At 33.5% G+C, this 21,798-nt stretch overlaps 1 protein-coding gene across 1 annotated transcript in view; it reads left to right on the forward strand.

Moving 5' to 3' along the window:
* The window catches only part of LOC132755312 (calcium/calmodulin-dependent protein kinase type 1-like), a 73,529-nt gene that overhangs the window by 13,811 nt on the left and 37,920 nt on the right, over window positions 1-21,798 (forward strand). Inside the window, exon 2 of the mRNA XM_060746163.1 lies at window positions 17,505-17,639. Coding sequence (XP_060602146.1) covers window positions 17,505-17,639 — 135 coding nt within the window. The remainder of the gene's footprint in view (window positions 1-17,504; window positions 17,640-21,798) is intronic.

Here is a 21,798-nt window from a genome sequence, read left to right on the forward strand (position 1 = left end):
CAAAATCTTGTCACAAATTGTTCAATAATGGTTCTCATCTTATATACATGTACATTTTGTAATGTATAAAATCTGTTATGATAATCATGATAGTGTTTAATTCTTTTTAATTGACTGGCAACAAATACAGAAAATCAGATTTAACTAATTACATCTTCAATATCTTGTTACCTTTTTGAGGATTGCAATATCTATTACGTATTTATTCTTTCATTGACATGAAAGTCACTATGAATGGGAATTTCAGAATCATGTGTGATTTAAGAAAACAAATATTATGCACCCATTATATTGCATTTTGAAACTTCCTGAACAAGTTTGTCACATCCAAAGGTACTTTGTAGAATGACATACTATTGTTAAGCACCCAATAGGTTCTGGAGCCAGGGTTTTCCTTTGAAATTTCAGACTGGGCACACATGTTTGAGATTTTGGGAGTCCATTCATTAGTTTAAACGTGTTCCATGATATCAAAACATAATTTCATTTACTGAAATCAATCAAAAAATGTTCATACTTTTTAGTTACAATGTACATGAAGGCTTCTATTTCAAGGACATCCATTTTTAGCTCGACTATATGAAGTATATGGAGAGCTGTCCTACTCGCCCCGGCGTCGGCGTCCGCGGCCGCGTCCAGATTTCAGATTAAAGTTTTGGTGCAGTAAAATATTTTTCACTATAACTTTGTCATTTCTTAAGGTATCAACTTCAAACTTCAAATATATGTTCCTTATCATCAACCACATCTTATGTGACAAGGTTCATAACTCTAGCACCAATATTTTTAGATTTATCTCCCCTTGAACTTAGAATTTTCCTTAAAAAATACTATTTTTTACTGTAACTTATTTATTTCTAAAGGGATCAACTTCATACTTCAAATAAATGTACCTTATCATCATCCACATCTTATGTGACAAGGTTCATAACTCTAGCACCAATATTGCAAGAATTAATCTCCCATCAACTTAGATTTTTTACTAGAAAAATGTTATTTTTTACTATAACTTTTTTAGTTTTAAAGGTATCTACCTCAAACTTCAAATACTTATTCCTTATAATCAATTATATTTTATGTGACAATGTTCATAACTCTTGAAGTAATTTTTACAGATTTATCTCTCTTTGAACTTAGGATTTTCTTTAAGAAATATTATAACTTTGTTTCTTTTTAAGGTATCTACTTCAAACTTCAAATATATACTTCTTATCATTACATACATGTTGTGTGACAAGGTTCATAACTCTAGCGTGACTATTTCTAGAATTATTTCCCTTGATCTTGGAATTTATTTTAACAAATGTTATTTTTACTATAACTTAATACATAATTATACATAATTGATTTTTCTTTCATAGTTTTGTCCTCCTTACTGCGTCCAGTATTTTATTAGTCGAGCTTGGCTGTCTCTCCTGTGACAGCTCTTGTTAAGAGATATACTGTACAGCTTGTAATCTAATACACTGAGAAGATCAAATTTTATTTATAAAAAAGTTACAGAATTACCATATACATATAGGAATGGAAATTCAAGGTGAGTATTGAGGCTCCATGGTATGTTCTGACTGCTTTTAAAATGGCAATCCTTGGACTAAAACTTGCGTCATTGGAATATACAATGTATGTGTGTAAGGAAAAAACCATGGTATCATGGGTTACTAGAGATATTTGACAAATATGAATTTAACCTGACATTACTTCATTCACTAAATCATAGTGTCTTTTATATGGTTAAAGCAATTTAATTTTGTTTCAGTTATTACATGTAAATATGATTGTATAAATTAAGCATTGTAAATCATAGATTATGAGAGTCACATTTTGCATTAATAATATCAAATAATACTGATTATAAACTAAGCCTCAGAAGTCAATGAATATTTACATTAAATTACATCACTTAGGTACATATGTATCTAAAGTAAGTCTTTGGGGGCAGTTTGGTGAATAATTTGCAGTCTGTGAGTTGAATGAATTAAGTGTAGATAACTATAGGATTTACAGAACTTGTGTTACTCTTGTCCTTATGGAAACATATAATTGCATGAATATATTTGACCATTTTGTCTGAGGTCATCCCAACAGGCGTTTGAAATTAAGATTTTCCAGAAGCAGTGTGTTTCGTTTTGCTGCCATTTTTGTGTCGCCTCTACGGAGTAGTGGCGACATATAGGGATCACTTCTCCGTCGTCTGTCTGTCCGTCTGTCCGTCTGTCCGTCCGTCTGTCTGTCTGTCTGTCTGTCCGTCTGTCCGTCCGTCCGTCACAAAACTTGTCCGGACTACCCCTCATAAACTACCGGTGCAATTTCATCCAAACTTTACAGGAATGATCAGTATCAAGTCTAGTTGTGCATATTGTCAGCATTTTCCGGTTCAATGATTTTTGTCAGAGTTATGGCCCTTTAGAAATTTTTAATTTTAAAGTTTGTCCGGACTACTTCTCTTATACCACTAATGCAATTTCAATGAAACTTTACAGGATTGATCTGTAGCTCAAGTCCTTGCGCATATTGCAAGGGTTTTCCGATTGAATGATTTTTGGCCGAGTTATGGCCCTTTGATAAAAAGGTGTTTTTTTCTGTGTGTTGCCAGATACACAATAGCTTGTCCGGACTACTCCTCATAAACTACTGGTGCAATTTCATCCAAACTTTACAGGAATGATCAGTACCAAGTCTAGTTGTGCATATTGTCAGCATTTTCCGGTTCAATGATTTTTATCAGAGTTATGGCCCTTTAATAGTTTTTATTTTTAAAGTTTGTCCGGACTAGTTCTCTTATACCACTTATGCAATTTCAATGAAACTTTACAGGATTGATCTGTAGCTCAAGTCCTTGCGCATATTGCACGGGTTTTCCGGTTGAATGATTTTTGGCTGAGTTATGGCCCTTTGATAAAAAGGTGTTTTTTTCTGTTTGTTGCCAGATACGCAAAAGCTTGTCCGGACTACTCCTCATAAGCTACTGGTGCAATTTTATCCAAACTTTACATGATTGATCAGTACCAAGTCTAGTTTTGCACTGTCCGTCTGTCTGTCCGTCTGTCACAAAATTTGTCCTAACATGAAATTGGCCATTATGAGGCGACACATGTGATTACTGATCGCTCTTGTTCATGTAGGAAAACAATAATATAGGAGATTGAACATTATCAGATTATCGTCTCTGTTAACTATAAAATCAGCTGGAGGCTCACATTAATAAATGACTGGTAGAGATGATTTTCTCACTGTTCAGTGTTGTTAGACGGTTTCTGCAGGGTAATTGGCTTTTACCGGCTGATTTTGATTGATTTCTGTGGCGAAATTCGTCTCCACACTTTTATATTATAAATGATGTCCGAGGCAGATTGTGCAACAGCTATATTAACATTGAAGTAACAAGAAAACACCATCACAATACTGTTTGTGTAGAAATATTTGCTAGCTTCAAATGCTCATGGTAATCATAGTGACATTCAATCAGTCAATTATTTTTTAGCATGAATATTTCTATGTTAATAATGGCACAACGGGTAAATTTCCCCGCTTCTGCAGAACAAATAATTGTTCACATTTTACTATTTTCATAAATCTGAATACATGTAAATATGCTTTTAATAAACAATTAAAATGATTACCGAGTCATATTGTTTCATTTTTAGTAAGTAAATCAAATTTGTTTTATGGGCATTTTGTACCGCCTCTGTGGTTGAGGGGTTAGAGTCGATGACTTTTAATCCAGTTACCTCTCTGGCGTGGGTTTGATCCCCGGGAGCTGCTTTGGTAGTTTAGCAGGGAGGAAGGTAGTCTAGTACTGGTGTAACTCTCCAGGAACGATGGTTAGGAAACTACCCGCCTATATGACTGAAATACTGTTGGGAAAAGGCGTAAAATGAAACAAACAAACAAATTATGGGCATTTTGTTTATCATTATTTAGAATAAGTCCGAGCAGATATCATGTCAAGAGGTTTATTTTGAAAATGATTAGAATGGCCTTGAAAATGATTAAAATGGCATATACAGGTTACAAAATACATTGACATACACAACAAACCTGGTAAAGAAACCCTTGTGGACTAGTACATGTATATTCCCTTACAGAAGAAATATTCTTGTCGTCAGTAAAAGGCTTACATGTACACTTCCAGGTAACTTTGCTTCAACACAGTTACTGTTGTCCATGCCTTTTTTCCTCATTTGCATGCTTTTATATGCATATAATGTGATGATCACAGTGCCGTCTTTTAACGTTACCCTGTCAGTTACAAAGGCTGTTTAGGACCTTGTTGTCTTACTTAAATCTTCTGCTGTTCTTAATTACCTCTCAATGAAGTGCATATTCCTCGAGGTCTAAGTGTGATTCTTTCAGAGCAATATGTATACATGATACTCCTCAGTCACTGATGGATGATTTGGCCACATGCAGTCAGGTTCCCTTCAATGATATACATTTTTTAGGAGCCTTGAATTAGTAGAATTCCTTAAATTTTCAATTTTGCCATTTGCGATGTTCTATAGCCCTGGATCCTTTTATGTTTTTTTCTTAAAGAAGGACTAATGGTTTTCTTAAAAGTGCAATGTAGGTAACGTAATCAGGTCGTGATAAATAACCAATAGAAATAGGTATATAAAAATAACTTAGCAATGCAGTGGAAAAACAAATGCTGCATGGTAATTTAATTAATTCCTGGCAAAACACATCTGGGCCATTATGAAACCCAGATTTAAAAAGACTTCCTTGCATACAAGAATTTTAAGTCAATAAAAGGTGGGATGATATTTATTTTATTACATTGCTGGCTGATTAAATTGCTATATTGCATAACAAACGAGAGGGGAATGAGTAAACTCTGTGACAGTCGAGCAGGAAGAATTCTATAAGCCGAACATATTTCTATTACATGTTATTTTTCTATTATGAAATGGAAACTGGGTAAATCAAATAGACACTTCCGCTTTCCATAGACAAGAATATTTTTGAATTGTTGGCTTTTGTCGATATCAAATTGATTTCCTATGATTCTGTATTCATCTGCTTAATCGGATTTATTTGCAGGAGGTATTCTTTAGTAATTGGCAAATTGATTAGTTTTATTTGTGTTCTTCCTTTGAATAGTTCTGTAGTGTTTTTGCTGTCCCATGTGGCTCTGAGACAACAGATACTGTAGCCATATTGAAAACAATTGAATGTTCTGTTTATCACTTGTATACTGTACTTTTAAAGAAAGAGTAAGAAATGTTGTTATTTTTGGCTTTAGGAGAACATTATTAGTCATCAAAATTATAACTATTGTGGTGAGTTTATCACTTTGACTTAATGAATTATTATCAGCCTGTTGCAGAGCTTCCATCAAGTTCCAAACTTTGGAAGTCAGAGAATGCAAAATGTCAGACATTGAAAGGCTCATGATAAATAATAATATTAGGTAAAGAACGAAAAGCATTACAATTATTGGAAGTCACAAGCAAAAATCAAGGAGTAAATGACTCCTAAATACCACTAACTAAAGGGGTAAAAGCTCTAACTGTTTCCCATGCTTGAACATTATAGAGTAAGACTATAATAAACTGCCAGCTATATTAGATAAAACATTTTTGTTATTTAAGGCTTCCATTTTTATGCCCATGATCATCTGTCATCAGAAATTCAAAGTTCTTGTTTCTAATTTGGATTATACATATTTATTACATTGTTATTAAAGAACACTATATGTCTTGTTTGTATCTGAAAATGACTGCCTGTTTTTGTAAATACTGAGAAATTAAAATTCATCGCAAAAAATTAAAACAGACAATATTACACAGTTATATGAGATGATATTATGTGCTTGCAAGAGAAATATCATATATTCTGAATGTATATGAACAAGGTAATTCTGCTGATGACTATACATTGTATATATTTTCATGTTTCCTGGGTGTGACTTGCTTAACATAATATATATGAATAAAAGTTATATATATAGTATGTGTTCTCACTTATCTGATATTTTTTAAACATGTAAATATAGTCTAGACTGCCTTGTTTTATAAGTCAGGGAATTAGAGAATTGTATGTAATTTGTGTTTTTATTTGGTCACATGTGTAAACCTATTTTCTACACTGGTTTTTTTTAAAGCTTGATTAAATAAGAGGCTGAATACATTATTCTGTATACAGGGACATATGGAAAATTATTGGATGGTTGTTTAAAGGTTACAAGCCAGCTTAATGGTCTGTAAAAAAGACATCTTTGGTGACAATTTGGTGACAATTTTCTTAAATCTCCTCAGAGTAACTTTGTTTGTTATTTAGTTTAAATTCAAATGACTATGTCAGTAGGGCAACATTTTGGCTTCAATTGTCACTAATATCACTTGAATAAAAATGTTGAGAATAAAAAAGTTATTGAGGTTATCCGTGATTAAGTCACTGTGTTGGCAGGCCATACTTTCATTTATTGTCAATTTTAATGTGTTTTATGATTACATTTTATGTTAAAGTCATTCCTGAACACGAAGGCTGTTTGATGATCCAGTGAGAAATCTTGCAACCAGACCATTTACATGACCAAATAAAGTGAGCAACAGATTGTCCAGATGTGCTAAATACATGTATAATGTCTAACGTGAAACAAATAAGGAATAAGGCTAAAACACATACTGATCAACATACAAAATAAATTATCAAGAATACATAGTAAAACTTCATTTATTAAAGTTAACATTTAATATATTTTATAAATAGTATTTTATACATTTGAAATGATGAAATATTGATTAATCAAGATTTTGTAATTCACTGGAGCACAACATGCTCAAAGTGATCTATTGTGATCATCCTGTGTCAGGAGGCATTTGTCAACGTGGTTGTGTGTCCCTTGTGCATAATGACAGCATCAGGATTTCCTAAACTGCTTGGCTAATAGTGATGAAACTCATAATGCAGGATTTGATCAATTAATAGATACTTCTGTATAAAATTGCTCAAATAGTTCAAGTATGCTAAACAATATGATGGCCAGAGCAAAAAGTAGAAAAACATTCTAAACAACATCTCTTCGTCAACCTTTGTAAAAGGAATGATTATAAGGTAGGCCTTTTCAAAAATTGCTCAAATCATTCTGGTCAGTAATGAAAATGATGGCTGCCAGAGCTTTAAGTTAATAATAGAGATAAGCTATGAATGTCCTTTGATAGATTTTCATGAAACTCTACAGAAATAATCATTAGGTGGTCCATTACTAAAATTGCTAAAAAATTTCCAGTCTGATAAACATGATATAGCCATCAGAGATAAAAAATACCGTAAGAAAATTTTAACTTTTTGCATAAGCAGAACTTTTATTTATTATGTAATTATTTGCGTTTCACTAAACTTTCTTAGCTAAATATTTGCGTAGGTTACGCTCACTTATAGCTGGCGTAATTGCACATTATGTAAAGGGAAACACAACTAATACGTAAATTAATGTTTTGCGTAAGTCCAAATTTAAGTAAAAAGACCAAAACTTACGGAATATTAGTGAAACGCTCGCCAGATCTACTAGGTTATTTCTTATAAATTACCGTATTTGGTTCACCTTGTTGCAGAGTCCTGTTAGAAAAAAATTGTTTGAAGTAATTTGAAACATGCTGAGGTCAAAGGTCAGATAAAAGATTGTAAAAATGTGAGTATTGATCGCTTAGATAATATGAATTCAGAATTATGATATTTCAATGTAATTTAAATGTTCATATTGAATGAACTGAACATCATGCTATGATGTGTAATTTTGTGACAAATTCACCAGGCAATAATGGTTATCACTTATTTACTAATTAACCTTGATATCTTTTATATTTAGTAAATATTACCATTTGTTAGTCTTCTAATTTTTGGTTAAGATCGACTTGAACACTGCTTTGCTACATACTGGTTGATCAATATGATTAATTAATCATGTTTATGTAAAGTTAGTGTTATTATAACTGATCTATCTATTTATGCTAGTAATTGGCTGTTAAAGATTATATCAAAGTATCATGTAATTACTTAATGGTTTTTCCTATATCCAAATCTAACAAACTCTTGAATGATCAGTACATGTAAATGTTTTCAAAAGGTTTAAGTTTCCTATTATTTAACTTTAAATCTTTATGTTACACTAAGAAATTGAATAGAAATGTATAAATATTACAAATGTAATTATATTGACTAATATATACATTACTGTGGATTAAAAACTTAAAAACATATTTTAAAAGAGAAACATATTTTGAAAGAGAATCGAGGAAGATTTGTTTAATTAATGAATTATATAAATGGATATAAAGAAGTTTTATAAAACCTTCTTGTTTTTTCAAACTTCAGACAAAATAATATTTTAAATTATTATATACTTATGAATTAAAAATTGGGAAATATTGTGATGAAATAAAGTGTCTATTTTCATTTTGCGTATTTTCACTGCAAACATTTATTTTTCACTGCAATGAAACACATTTTCTGTATTTTCCCTGTTAATTGTCTAAAATTGTCGGACTGCAGCGAAATTCTTCTTAATTCAGCCAATACACAAAATAAAAGATGTCTTAAGAATTGAAAGGTCAAAAAAGAAAAAAATATATAATAAACAGAAAACAAGTTATTTCTACCTAATGTTATGAAAATTATTATACATGTATTTCGATCTTCAAATTATCATTATTTTTATTATATATTTATATAATTATTTATTATTAAACCTTGAATGATCTTTATTTTTGTTTGTTTCAAGACCAAGCAAGTTGCAAGGGGCACAATTTGTTTTAAATGGCCTTCTTAATTTATTATTAATCAGTGAGTGTTAAGTTTCATGCTAATGGAAACAATGGCTTGCCCCTGACAAAGGTTTAAACCAACTAGTCTGACATGATAACCTCTTGAAAATACTGCCACACCAATTGATACTATCAGAACAACAACAAAAATGAAAACTCCCAATTAGTTAGATTTAGTAGGGAAAAATGATAGATTTTATAGGGATTGTCCAAAAAAAGAAAAGCAAAACTAAATAACTGCCATTTAACAATTTAATAATTCCTCTGTTGTCACTTCTATAGGTGTGATATATGGAAATATATAACTGACTACAAAATATAACACATAAAAAATTCATCAGTTCACCATGTCTGTACAGCTTAAAGTTCATTTTTCATTACACCCACAGCTTTGTTAACGCCTCCATATTATGTGTTCCTCTGATATATCATACAGTCATTTCTTCTGCTAATTCAAACTGATCTTTTTGATGCCATCATTCCTTTCCTTATCTGTGGTCTTTCCTTGACAAAGATTTAAGAAAGTTGTAATTTTTTATTGCATTCTTTTACAAGCAATTTTATTTTATTGCTTTCTGTTTTGATAATTGCCAATAGAAGTAATAATTGACATTCTTTAAGCTAGGCTTCATGACAAAAGGTATTTGAATGGATTTTATATCAAGATAAAAAGCTTTAAATTGTATACCAATAGGAGGTATTTCTCTGTTACACAGTGCTGGCAGATGTAATATAACATTTACTGCTCATCATTAGTGAAAATCAGTGACAGGTTTGTTAAGACTTATACATTAGTTTGTCTGGTCTATGAAATTTGCAAAGCAAACAACTTGAGTCCATTGGTATCAGGACATGGTTTATAAGCTTTTTCTTTTATCTTTTTGTGGCATTTTTCCTCATAAACCAGTAAAAGAATTACAGTTATACCAACAGTTTTAATCTGGTTTCCCTCTTTTTCAACCATGGTTAATATTAACAGTTTTGGGTGAAGCTCATACACCATAACATGTTGGCCTTTCCTGTTCATAATCCTTCTCCAGAAAGTATAAACCATGGTTTATGAAACACTGAGCATGACAGTGAGTATGAGATGACCCATTTTGATTTTGTGGTCATAAGGTCAAAGGTCAAGGTCATATTATTTTACAACTTTGATTCAATTGGTTTCAATTTAATTATGGCTCTAGGTGTGCTACGGGTGGGGCAGACTCAGTAGCCAAATGGTTAATGTTTGCCGACTTGAAACACTTGCCATTGAGCCTTGTGGGTTTGAATTACCAATATTTAAACTCGCATTGATTTTATTGTGTGTGCAGAAGCTGTCAGCAAGATTATAGAGCATCATGCTCTATGCTTGCACCCAAGTCAAAATATTTTGATGTGCCATTTAAGCTAGATTCTGAGATTATTTTTGTTCTGGGTTACAAGAACTTCACTTCTAGAGGGGAAATATTGCCATTCATACACAAAACAGCACAATAATCTCAATGCAAAGTACAATTAGCTGGACTACTGAATGCACCTGAGAAAATACATAATTGAGGATGCCTGTCATTTCTTCCGGAGAAAGATTTCTCCAATAAGTTAACCGCCATCAGTATCCCTGGAAAGTCACCAGTTTCTGTATGAGTCATCATAAAGCCCCAACAGCAGAACAAATATCCCACACAATGACTTTCTGTTAAATAAAGAATCTTGACATACTAAAAATATATTACTCCCTATTGCCTCCTAATGTCAGTATTGTTTTCACCATATTTCCCCCTGTTTTTGCTCCCCTGGAATAAGAAATTCTTCATGCAAATTGTTACTGTAAAAACAGTATAATATTAAGTCCTTTGCTGCATCGTAAAAACTATTTCTGGTAAATAAAATCAAACATTACATGTACCCTGTATGTCTATTTAGTAAGTTTTTTTTTTCAGGATAGATAAAGTAATATCAAAAACATGAGAAGAGTACTGTTTTTTAAGATGTTAAGTGTTTATTAATGTGACACAATGGGGACATTTCTACCTTCCACTGCTTTAATGTAGAAAAAAAAATTAAAAGTAATTTTGTCTTAAAATCAATAAGAATCCCTAGGGGCATTAACTTTATATCATCAGCTTGTTGGTGTTTATCAGTTGTGAAACATGACATTACACTCCCTGAATCCTTTGAATATAAAATATTTGTACAGTTAACTTTAAAAATTGCCTGGAACTTTCATGTACAGATTATTTTGGTCCTTCTTTGAAATTTTTTAATTAGTATGACAAAACATAACTCTTATGATAATAACCGTTAATGTTAGAAAGTACATGTACATAGTGTTGAGAAAAAAAACGTTTGTTGCTATAAAAATATCAATTCGATTTTCATATCTAACTTGTCTGGTTTAAATAAAAGGTCTAGCTAACTAAAGCTATATGAATGCTGGGCCATCAAGTTATTGTTTTGGTGGTGTTGTGCAAAAACTGTTATGATAACACACAGAACTTAAATTGTAAGATTATAAACAAGAAGCTATAATTTTCGAGGTGTTTTTTTACTGTTTTGAAATCTTCTAAGGTACAAATGTATGTACAAAAAACTTGTATTATTTGATAATTATATGCCACAGTTGGAAGACAAAGGGGCATTATCCTGAAAGTAATATCTTTTTGAGTTATTTCCCTTGTTAACATAGAATTTTCATATCAATTTATTATTGACAGTGCATATCTTTAGGACACAGGACATAACTAAGTGATCAGTATTTCTTGAGTTTAGCTCCTTTTTTACATGGAAAATTAATAAACTTTTGTATAAGTACCTATATCTCATATTTCACAATCACTAAGTTGTCTATCTTATTCTGAAGTTATAATTTATGCACAAGAGAAGTGATATAACAATTAATTTTTATTTTAACAGACAGAGAAGAAATGGTACTGCATGTGGTGCTCTTAATTTTTAAAAGTTAATTTAAAATCAGCCTGTCTGTAACTTTATAGCAATAATTATACCCCCAAAAACGAAGTTTAGGGGGGTATATAGGAGTCATCCGGTGGTCGGTCGGTCCAGACGTCCGTTGCATTTTCCTTGTCCGGAGCATAACTTGAAGACTGATGATTGGAATTCAAAATAACTACACACAATGGTCAAGCACATTGAGAGGAAGTGCAGTGCACAAGAACCATAACTCTATCTTGACTTATTACAGAGTTATAGCCCTTTGTTACTTTTCCTTGTCCGGGGCATAACTTGAAAACTACTGATTGGAATTCAAAACAACTTCATACAATTGTCAAACACAATAAGGGGAAGTGCATTGCACAAGAACCATAACTCTATCTAAAGTAATTACAGAGTTATTGCCCTTTGTTACTTTTCCTTTGCTTTCTTTTGTCTGGACCATAACTTGAGACTAATGGTTGGAATTCAATATAACTACATACAATTGTCAAACACAATAAGGGGAAGTGCATTGCACAAGAACCATAACTCTATCTAAAGTAATTACAGAGTTATTGCCCTTTGTTACTTTTCCTTTGCTTTCTTTTGTCTGGACCATAACTTGAGACTAATGGTTGGAATTCAATATAACTACATACAATGGTCAAGCACATTGAGAGGAAGTGCAGTGCACAAGAACCATAACTCCATCTTGACTTATTATGCCCCCATTTCGAAGAAAAGGGGGTATATTGCTTTGCACTTGTCGGTCCGTCGGTCCGTCGGTCCGTAGACCAAATCGTTTCCGAGTGATAACTAAAGAACCCTTAGGCCTAGGAACTTCAAACTTGGTATGGTGATTGGTCATGACCAGTAGATGACCCCTATTGATTTTGGGGTCAAGGGGTCAAAGGTCAAGGTCACATTGACCTTGTAAGCAAAAACGGTTTCCGATCAATAACTAAAGAACCTTAAGGCCTAGGAACTTCAAACTTGGTATGGTGATTGGTCATGATCAGTAGATGACCCCTATTGATTTTGGGGTCAAGGGGTCAAAGGTCAAGGTCACATTGACCTCTTGGGTAAAAACGGTTTCCGAGTGATAACTAAAGAACCCTTAGGCCTAGAAACTTCAAACTTGGTATGGTGATTGGTCATGACCAGTAGATGACCCCTATTGATTTTGGGGTCAAGGGGTCAAAGGTCAAGGTCACATTGACCTTGTAAGCAAAAACGGTTTCCGATCAATAACTAAAGAACCTTAAGGCCTAGGAACTTCAAACTTGGTATGGTGATTGGTCATGATCAGTAGATGACCCCTATTGATTTTGGGGTCAAGGGGTCAAAGGTCAAGGTCACATTGACCTCTTGGGTAAAAACGGTTTCCGAGTGATAACTAAAGAACCCTTAGGCCTAGAAACTTCAAACTTGGTATGGTGATTGGTCATGACCAGTAGATGACCCCTATTGATTTTTGGTCAAGGGGTCAAAGGTCAAGGTTACATTGACCTTGTAAACAAAAAGGGTTTCCGATCAATAACTAAAAAACCTTAAGGCCTAGGAACTTCAAACTTGGTATGGTGATTGGTCATGTCAGTAGATGACCCCTATTGATTTTGGGATCAAGGGGTCAAAGGTCAAGGTCACATTGACCTCTTTGGTAAAAACCGTTTCCGATCAATAACAAAAGAACCCTGAGGCCTAGGGACTTCAAAATTAATATGGTGATTGGTCATGATCAGTAGATGACCCCTATTGATTTTGGGGTCAAGGGGTCAAAGTTCAAGGTCACATTGACATCTTAGGTAAAAACTGTTTCTGATCAATAACTAAAGAACCCTTAGGCCTAGGAACTTCAAACTTGGTATGGTGATTGGTCATGACCAGCAGATGACCCCTATTGATTTTGGGGTTAAGGGGTCAAAGGGCAAGGTCACATTGACCTTGTAGGTAAAAATGCCTATACGATCAATAACTTAAGAACCCTTAGGCCTAGGAACTTCAAACTTGGTATGGTGATTGGTCATGACCAGCAGATGACCCCTATTGAGTTTTGGGTCAAGGGGTCAAAGGTCAAGGTCACATTGACCTTGTAAGTAAAAACTGTTTCTGATCAATAACTTAAGAACGCTTAGGCCTAGGAACTTCAAACTTGGTATGGTGATTTGTCATGACCAGCAGATTACCCCTATTGATTTTGGGATCAAGGGGTCAAAGGTCAAGGTCACATTGACCTTGTAAGTAAAAACGGTTTCTGATCAATAACTTAAGAATGCTTAGGAACTTCAAACTTGGCATTGTGATTGGTCATGACCAGCAGATGACCCCTATTCATTTTGGGGTCAAAGGTCAAGGTCACATTGACCTTGTATGTTAAAACGGTTTCCGATCAATAATAAAAGAACCCTTAGGCCTAGGAACTTCAAACTTGGCATGGTGATTGGTCATGACTAGCAGATGACCCCTATTGATTTTAGGGTCAAGGGGTCAAAGGTCAAGGTCACATTGACGTTGTAGGTAAAAACGGTCTATAACTAAAAACGCTTAGGCCTAGGAACTTCAAACTTTGTATGATGATTGGTCGTGACCAGCAGATGACCCCTATTGAATTTTGGGTCAAGGGGTCAAAGGTCAAGGTCATGACCAGTAGATACTTGATAACCCTTATTAATTGTTTGATCACTGGGTCAGAAGTCATGCATAATAACCTTATCACATGACTAATTGGCTGCTAATAGGGGGCATACATGTTTTACAAACATATCTTGTTACAGAGTTATTGCCCTTTGTTACTTTTCTGTGTCCGAGGCATAACTTGAAAACTACTGGTTGGAATTCAAAACAACTTCATACAATTGTCAAACACAATAAGGATAAGTGCAGTGCACAAGAACCATAACTCTATCTAAAGTAATTACAGAGTTATTGCCCTTTGTTACTTTTCCATTGCTTTCTTTTGTCCGGACCATAACTTGAAGACTAATTGTTGGAATTCAATATAACTACATACAATGGTCAAGCACATTGAGAGAAAGTGCAGTGCACAAGAACCATAACTCTATCTTGACTAATTACAGAGTTATTGCCCTTTGTTTCTTTTCCTTGTCCGGGGCATAACTTGAAAACTACTAGACGGAATTCAAAACAACTTCATACAATTGTCAAACACAAAAAGGGGAAGTGCAGTGCACAAGAACCATAACTCTATCTAAAGTAATTACAGAGTTATTGCCCTTTGTAACTTTTTCATTGCTTTCTTTTTTCTGGACCATAACTTGAAGACTAATTGTTGGAATTCATTATAACTTAATACAATGGTCCAGCACATTGAGAAAAAGTGCAGTGCACAAGAACCATAACTCCATCTTGACTTATTACAGAGTTACGGCCCTTTGTTACTTTTCCTTGTCCAGAGCATGACTTGAAAACTACTGTTTGAAATTCAATACAACTTCATACAGTTGTCAAGGACATTAAAAGGAAGTGCATTGCACAAGAGCCATAACTCCATTTTGACAAAATACAGAGTTACTGCCCTTTGATACTTTTCCTTGTCCGGAGCATAACTTAAAACATACTGGTTGGAATTCAAAACAACTTCATACAATGGTCAAGCACAATAAGAGGAAGTGCAGTGCACAAGAACTATAACTCCATCTTCAGTATTTATAGAGTTATTGTCCTTTGTTTCTTTTCCTTGTCTTTCTGGACTTCATCAATGGCCAACCACATTGAAAGGAAATGCAACATACAAGAACCACAACTATCTATAATTGCCCACAACCATAACTCTATATTTCAATTCTTTTACAAGGTATTCTGTTACTAGTAACATCCTCAATTCTGAAGCAGTCTTGTGGGGGTATTAATCACATTTAGTGATAGTTCTAGTTTTTAGCTCGACTATTCGCAGAATAATCGAGCTAATGCAGTCACCCATTTGTCGGCGTCAGCGTCCCTGTGGTTAAGTTTTTGTATGTAAGCTGGTATCTCCATAACTACTGAAGGGAATGGATTGAAACTTCACACACTTGTTCTCTGTGATTATCTAAGATGATTGGTACAAGTCCCATAACTCTGATTTGCTTTTTTACATAATTATGCCCCTTTTTCGACTTAGAAATTCTTGGTTAAGTTTTTGCGTGTAAGCTGGTATCTCCATAACTACTGAAGGGAATGGATTGAAACTTCACACACTTGTTCTCTGTGATTATCTTAGATGATTGGCACAAGTCCCATAACTCTGATTTGCTTTTTTACATAATAATGCCCCTTTTTCGACTTAGAAATTCTTGGTTAAGTTTTTGCGTGTAAGCTGGTATCTCCATAACTACTGAAGGGAATGGATTGAAACTTCACACACTTGTTCTCTGTGATTATCAAAGATGATTGGCACAAGTCCCATAACTCTGATTTGCTTTTTTACATAATAATGCCCCTTTTTCGACTTAGAAATTCTTGGTTAAGTTTTTGCGTGTAAGCTGGTATCTCCGTAACTACTGAAGGGAATGGATTGAAACTTCACACACTTGTTTTCTGTGATTATCTTAGATGATTGGCACAAGTCCCATAACTCTGATTTGCTTTTTTACATAATAATGTCCCTTTTTCGACTTAGAAATTCTTGGTTAAGTTTTTGCGTGTAAGCTGGTATCTCCATAACTAGTGAAGGGAATGGATTGAAACTTCACACACTTGTTCTCTGTGATTATCTAAGATGATTGACACAAGTCCCATCAGTCTGATTTGCTTTTTAACATAATTATGCCCCTTTTTGGACTTTGAAATTCTTGGTTAAGTTTTTGCGTGTAAGCTGGTATCTCCATAACTACTGAAGGGAATGGATTGAAACTTAACACTCTTGTTGTCTGTGATTATCTAAGATGATTGGCACAAGTCCCATAACTCGGATTTTCTTTTTCGCATAATAATGCCCCTTTTTGGATTCATAAATTCTTGGTTAAGTTTTTGTGTGTAAGCTTGTATCTCCATAACTACTGAAGGGAATGTATTGAAACTTGAAGGGTTTGTTCCTTTTCGGACAATTTTATGTATTCATATAGGTAAGCATTATTATAATCAATGAAACACCCTTGTGACAAATTTTCGAATAGTCGAGCGTTACTGTCCTCCGACAGTTCTTGTTATTGATTCCAAAAGTATTTGTGCATAGTTTGCAGACAATGTTATTTACAGAACAATGTTAAATCCAGTAACAACTTGGCCAAGTCGACGACGTCCCAATACCTCAGTGAAAAATGTTTGAGCTCAGAGGAGCTTTTCTTTTACTTTTGAACTTGAACCTTTTATGGCCTGAGGTAGTTTCTATTGCTCAAGTTCATCCTATTGTTTTCTTCTTCGATCCTCATTGCATTTAGTTTAAATATTAGGCTATAAATTGTAAATATATTTAGTCTTTCATGAGAGAAAGGGTTCTGCTTGATGGCAGATCTTATATTGATTCTACTGGTATTGTAAACTTGTGCCTGAAATAATTAAGTCACAAAGGCCCATAAGGCATCTTCAGTAAGTTTTCCTCCTCCACTTATTAAATTTAGAAAGTCACCAGATGACTTTTACAGTCTAGGTGTCACTTATAAATAGTTTATAGTACCAATTTTACCATCATCACATCTTAAATTAGACAGACTAAAATTGACACACACATTTGATGCAGGCTGATCTTAGGTTGCTTGTCCCTTAAATATACAGTGGCCTGGCTCTTAAAATATTTTTTGGTATAAGTTCTTCAATTTTGCATCCTTTAAAACAGTAAAAATATCCCTGAGTTAATAATTCACTTATTTGTACTTTCAGTGGAGCCTTCTCAGAAGTTTTATTGGCCGAAGACAAAACAGATCCTGGTAAATTTGTTGCTGTGAAATGTATTGATCGCATGGGCATAGTTGGAAAAGAAGAATCTCTTAATAATGAAATAGAAGTTTTAAGAAGGTAAGAAAATTAAGTTAATGGGATTAGTAAGTTGTTGCATCACAGTGCGAACAATTTAACTCGTGGCTTATGTATGTATTCATTGTTTCCATGTAAATTGCTTCTTGACACTAGTGTTCTAAGATTGCTTTGAAATTTAAGAAACTTGAAAATTAGATTACAATGTATTACATATACTCAGAAAATGCCTTGATTCAAGTGCTTGCTGTTTGTTTTGAAATGGTTAGATGATATGCATTGGTATTTATAGACGGTTTTAGTAAGCCTGAGTGACCATACAAAGCGTCGGACATGAGACCAGTCCTGCCCAAAGTGGTGATAATTTAACTTTGTTCAGTTTTCCACAGTGTATTAGCCAAAGAAAATTTTGAGCCCTAAGTAGGTCACTGTAATGAGAAAGGAGCACCTAAACATACAGTTATCAGTGACAATAATGAAGGAGCTTTACCCTGATACAGTGTGACATCATGATGTTCATGGTATCATGAAGAAGAACACATGATGTTATGTGGCAAAATCAGTAAAAGAGACCTAAAAACACCAAAAAGCATGAAATAAATAGAAATTTGTTTGTTTTGCATATAAGATTGAAATACATTTCACTCAGGAACACCAGCTATTATATTTTCACTTGTGGCTACGCAACTCGTGAAAATATTGCATCTGGTGTTCACTCAGTGAAATATATTTTTGATCTTACATTTGAAGCAAACAAAATTAATATCCTCTATATATATATATTATACACCATCTTTTTTCTGTTGCTTTTGGCAATTTAAAAATTAGTACAGTTATACAGATTTAGTGTTTTATATGGAAGTCAAAATATTATTTTGTTTATATCTTGTAAGTTTTATGATGACCATACCATGATAAACATTATAAAGTTCATTCATGTTTGCCGTTTCTGAAAAAGTTAAAATTTATATTTTTCTGAGGAATTATGTGCATGTTATAAAAAATGAAAATACTGTTGTTCTCAAAATATCTAAAAATCATGTTTGTTCACAAGATTAGATTTATAAAAATAAGCTGTTAAAAAATATGTTGAAAACAAGACTGCAATTCTTATATTATATATTTATGTATTATTCTAAATATGTTTAACGCAAGATACAATTTCAAGTTATATTAAAATTTTATACAGTTTTTTTTTTGTTGTAGTCATCGTGAAATGCCAAAGGTAGCTAGGCAAATGTCACTGGAATGTAAATGTTAATCAATTTTACTCTAAATTAATTAAAAGCAAAGAAAAACTGTTAGAATGTTTTGAAATGAGAGCTGTAAAATCAATACTAACAAAGGGCTGGAGAATCTGTGCATAATAGATGTAACTTTATTGTATGTAACTACATGTATATTGAAAAAAGATAAGAAAGATACAGTTGTTTTGCATCATATCTGTGATAAAAAATATTGTTAGTTTTGCTTGCATATCTAAAATATTAGATATAAAGTATGTACAGCATAAACAGATAAAGATTATTAAAGATAAGCTGCTCTCAAATCTGCTCTCTGGAGCCGGGAAGTAACATTTTTATAACCGGAAAAGGGCTTCAAAACACATTCTTGCATATCAGACTGGTATTTCTGTTAGTTTTCATGCTAGAAATTTCATTTTTATGAGTAAAATCAGCATTAAAATGACGTCATTTTGGCGCAATTTTGAATAAAACTATGTGTCTGAGATGATGTAATTTCGCCGTTATGAATAAAAAAACTGCAAATTTGACATAGGCAGTATTGTAAATGTAAATTTACAGTTCACTGATCGGAATATCCATATTCAGATGTAAACTTGAGTTTGAGTTCTCTGTTTGCAGCCAGCCCGTGTCAGGTTCATGTGGCAATTAAGTCACACATAGTGGTCAAAGGTCAGATATAAAAATGGATATATAGACAATTTTATAGATTTGAATTGTACTATTGTATCACAAAATGTTCACAATCACGTGATTGCAATATTGTGAGCCTATTCAGGTTAATATAATTATGCAAGGTCAAGGTCATCTTATGTTACAAGATGTAAGTGCTCACCATCATGTTATTATCTTATTTGCAAAACTCACGGTGGCTCATGGTGTTGAATTCTATGTGTGACTTTGCCTTTGGCCACAGGGACCCAAGTTTTGTGTGCAACACTGGTGAACATTTGTGTCAAGTTGTATTGATATCCCTCTGTATATAAATATTGTCAGATTTTAACATACATGCCATAACGTCCCGGATGCCCGGGATTGTCCCGGAAATCGGATGTCTGTCCCGGAGATGTCCCGGGCATCGATTTGATCCCGGAAAAAAAAATCATGATATTTTGCAAAATTTTCATAAATTTTCTTAAATCAAATCTCGCACATTTCACCTCTAGATCGTAAAACATAATCTGACCTGGTACACATAATACACAGGAACGTTGACACTTACAAGTTTACAATATACAGCCCCACAATTATCGGCTGTCGATTCCCCTTGGCAATAGATTCTTTATGCATCGGCAATTAACATTCTCTGTTGAATTCGGCAGCGTTTAATGGTCGGGTTAATTAATTGTTTACGGCCCTAAACAGTTATCGTTAATCCCCGATAATCATTAATTTTTAGATCAATCGCTAACATGCCGAAAGTCTAATTATTACAGTTTAACAATGTAAATATATCTATCAAATAAAAAAATTAAAGGTGTCAAATAAATGGTCACCCAAATAAATCTCCTTGCTGTGTTTGTTTTTATGACTGGAAGAATTGCATTACGTGACATGTAGTAATTATCATGACTTTAAGATATAACGGGTGAACAACATGGCTGCGCCCATTCACCGGGTTTATAACTTACAACTTACTTGCTTTTAGGGAATAATAAATTAAATAAAGAAATACTTTTAAAATGATAAATATGTCGACCTAAAAGACAACTTATAAAACTAGTAAGTTAACTGTTTATCATTAAAATTCAGGAGAAAGTCGTCCTAATTTAATAACGTTATACGATTGACACCCCCCCCCCTTTTCCACAACTGCATTCACATCCATTATTGCCGCGATGAAAAGTGTCCCGGAAAGCTGTCCAAAAATTATGGCATGTATGGATTTTAATGTAAATTTTATTGTTCACTATTTTGTGACTGAGCATTCATCAATGTGACAGGCATATTTTGTGACAAACTGGCACTCTTGTTTCTTTATCATTGTACTCGTTATGAATTATAGGCATGAAATTACCAATTATAGCATCGCTTTTCCTGGAACGATCAATGATTATGTCAGAAGTTTTACCAGTGCAGGTAATATAACAAAGCAAAAAGTCATATATTATAGAGAGAAAAAAAGAAGAAAGAAAATGCGTTGTAGAATTAGAGCCTCATTTTCATTGTATTATCGACATACACTTTTACGCTGTTGTCTTTCATGATGACATTATAATTAGGCAATTTGTAATAAGTCTATTGAGAATTGGCTAAAAGAGACTTTATCTTTTGTATACATAATTCCCTAGTAAATATTAGCATGATGGGGATTGTAATATTTTATTTTGAGGGAAAAAAGCGAAACAGATGATAATGATTTGAAATTTAACACTAATAAGTTTTGAAGGAAAATTCTTGTTATATATATTATATTGTGGTGGCCTGCTGGGTAAAAACAATTTTTGTATATTTTTGCAACTCTTATAAATCGCAAGGGGTTTCATTAATACTTAGCTTTGTGTCCCAGACGGATAATATCATCATTTTTATGCCCCCACAATGTGGGTGCATATAGCGTTGCACTTGTCCGTCCGTCCGTCAGTCCGTCCTTACGTTCCCAAATTTTGTGAACGCAACTCCTCTTAAACCGTATGGCAGATTTTGCTTAAACTTACAGGGATGAACAACCTTAATGTGTAGATGGTAGTAAAGGAAGGAATTTTCGCTGCGACCAAATTTAACAGAATTATGGCCCTTTGTTGATTTTTTTACTAGATACTATGTAGAAATTTTGTGAACGCAACTCCTCTTAAACCCGATGGCAGATTTTGCTTAAACTTCCAGGGATGAACAACCTTAATGTGTAGATGATAGTAAAGCAAGGAAATTTCGTTTTGACCAAATTTAACAGAATTATGGCCCTTTGTTAATTTTTTCACTATATACTATGTAGAAATTTTGTGAATGCAACTCCT

This window comes from Ruditapes philippinarum, unplaced genomic scaffold, assembly GCF_026571515.1.
Source record: "Ruditapes philippinarum isolate M1 unplaced genomic scaffold, ASM2657151v2 ctg2557_1_1_1_1, whole genome shotgun sequence".
In the NCBI taxonomy this organism is placed as follows: domain Eukaryota; kingdom Metazoa; phylum Mollusca; class Bivalvia; order Venerida; family Veneridae; genus Ruditapes; species Ruditapes philippinarum.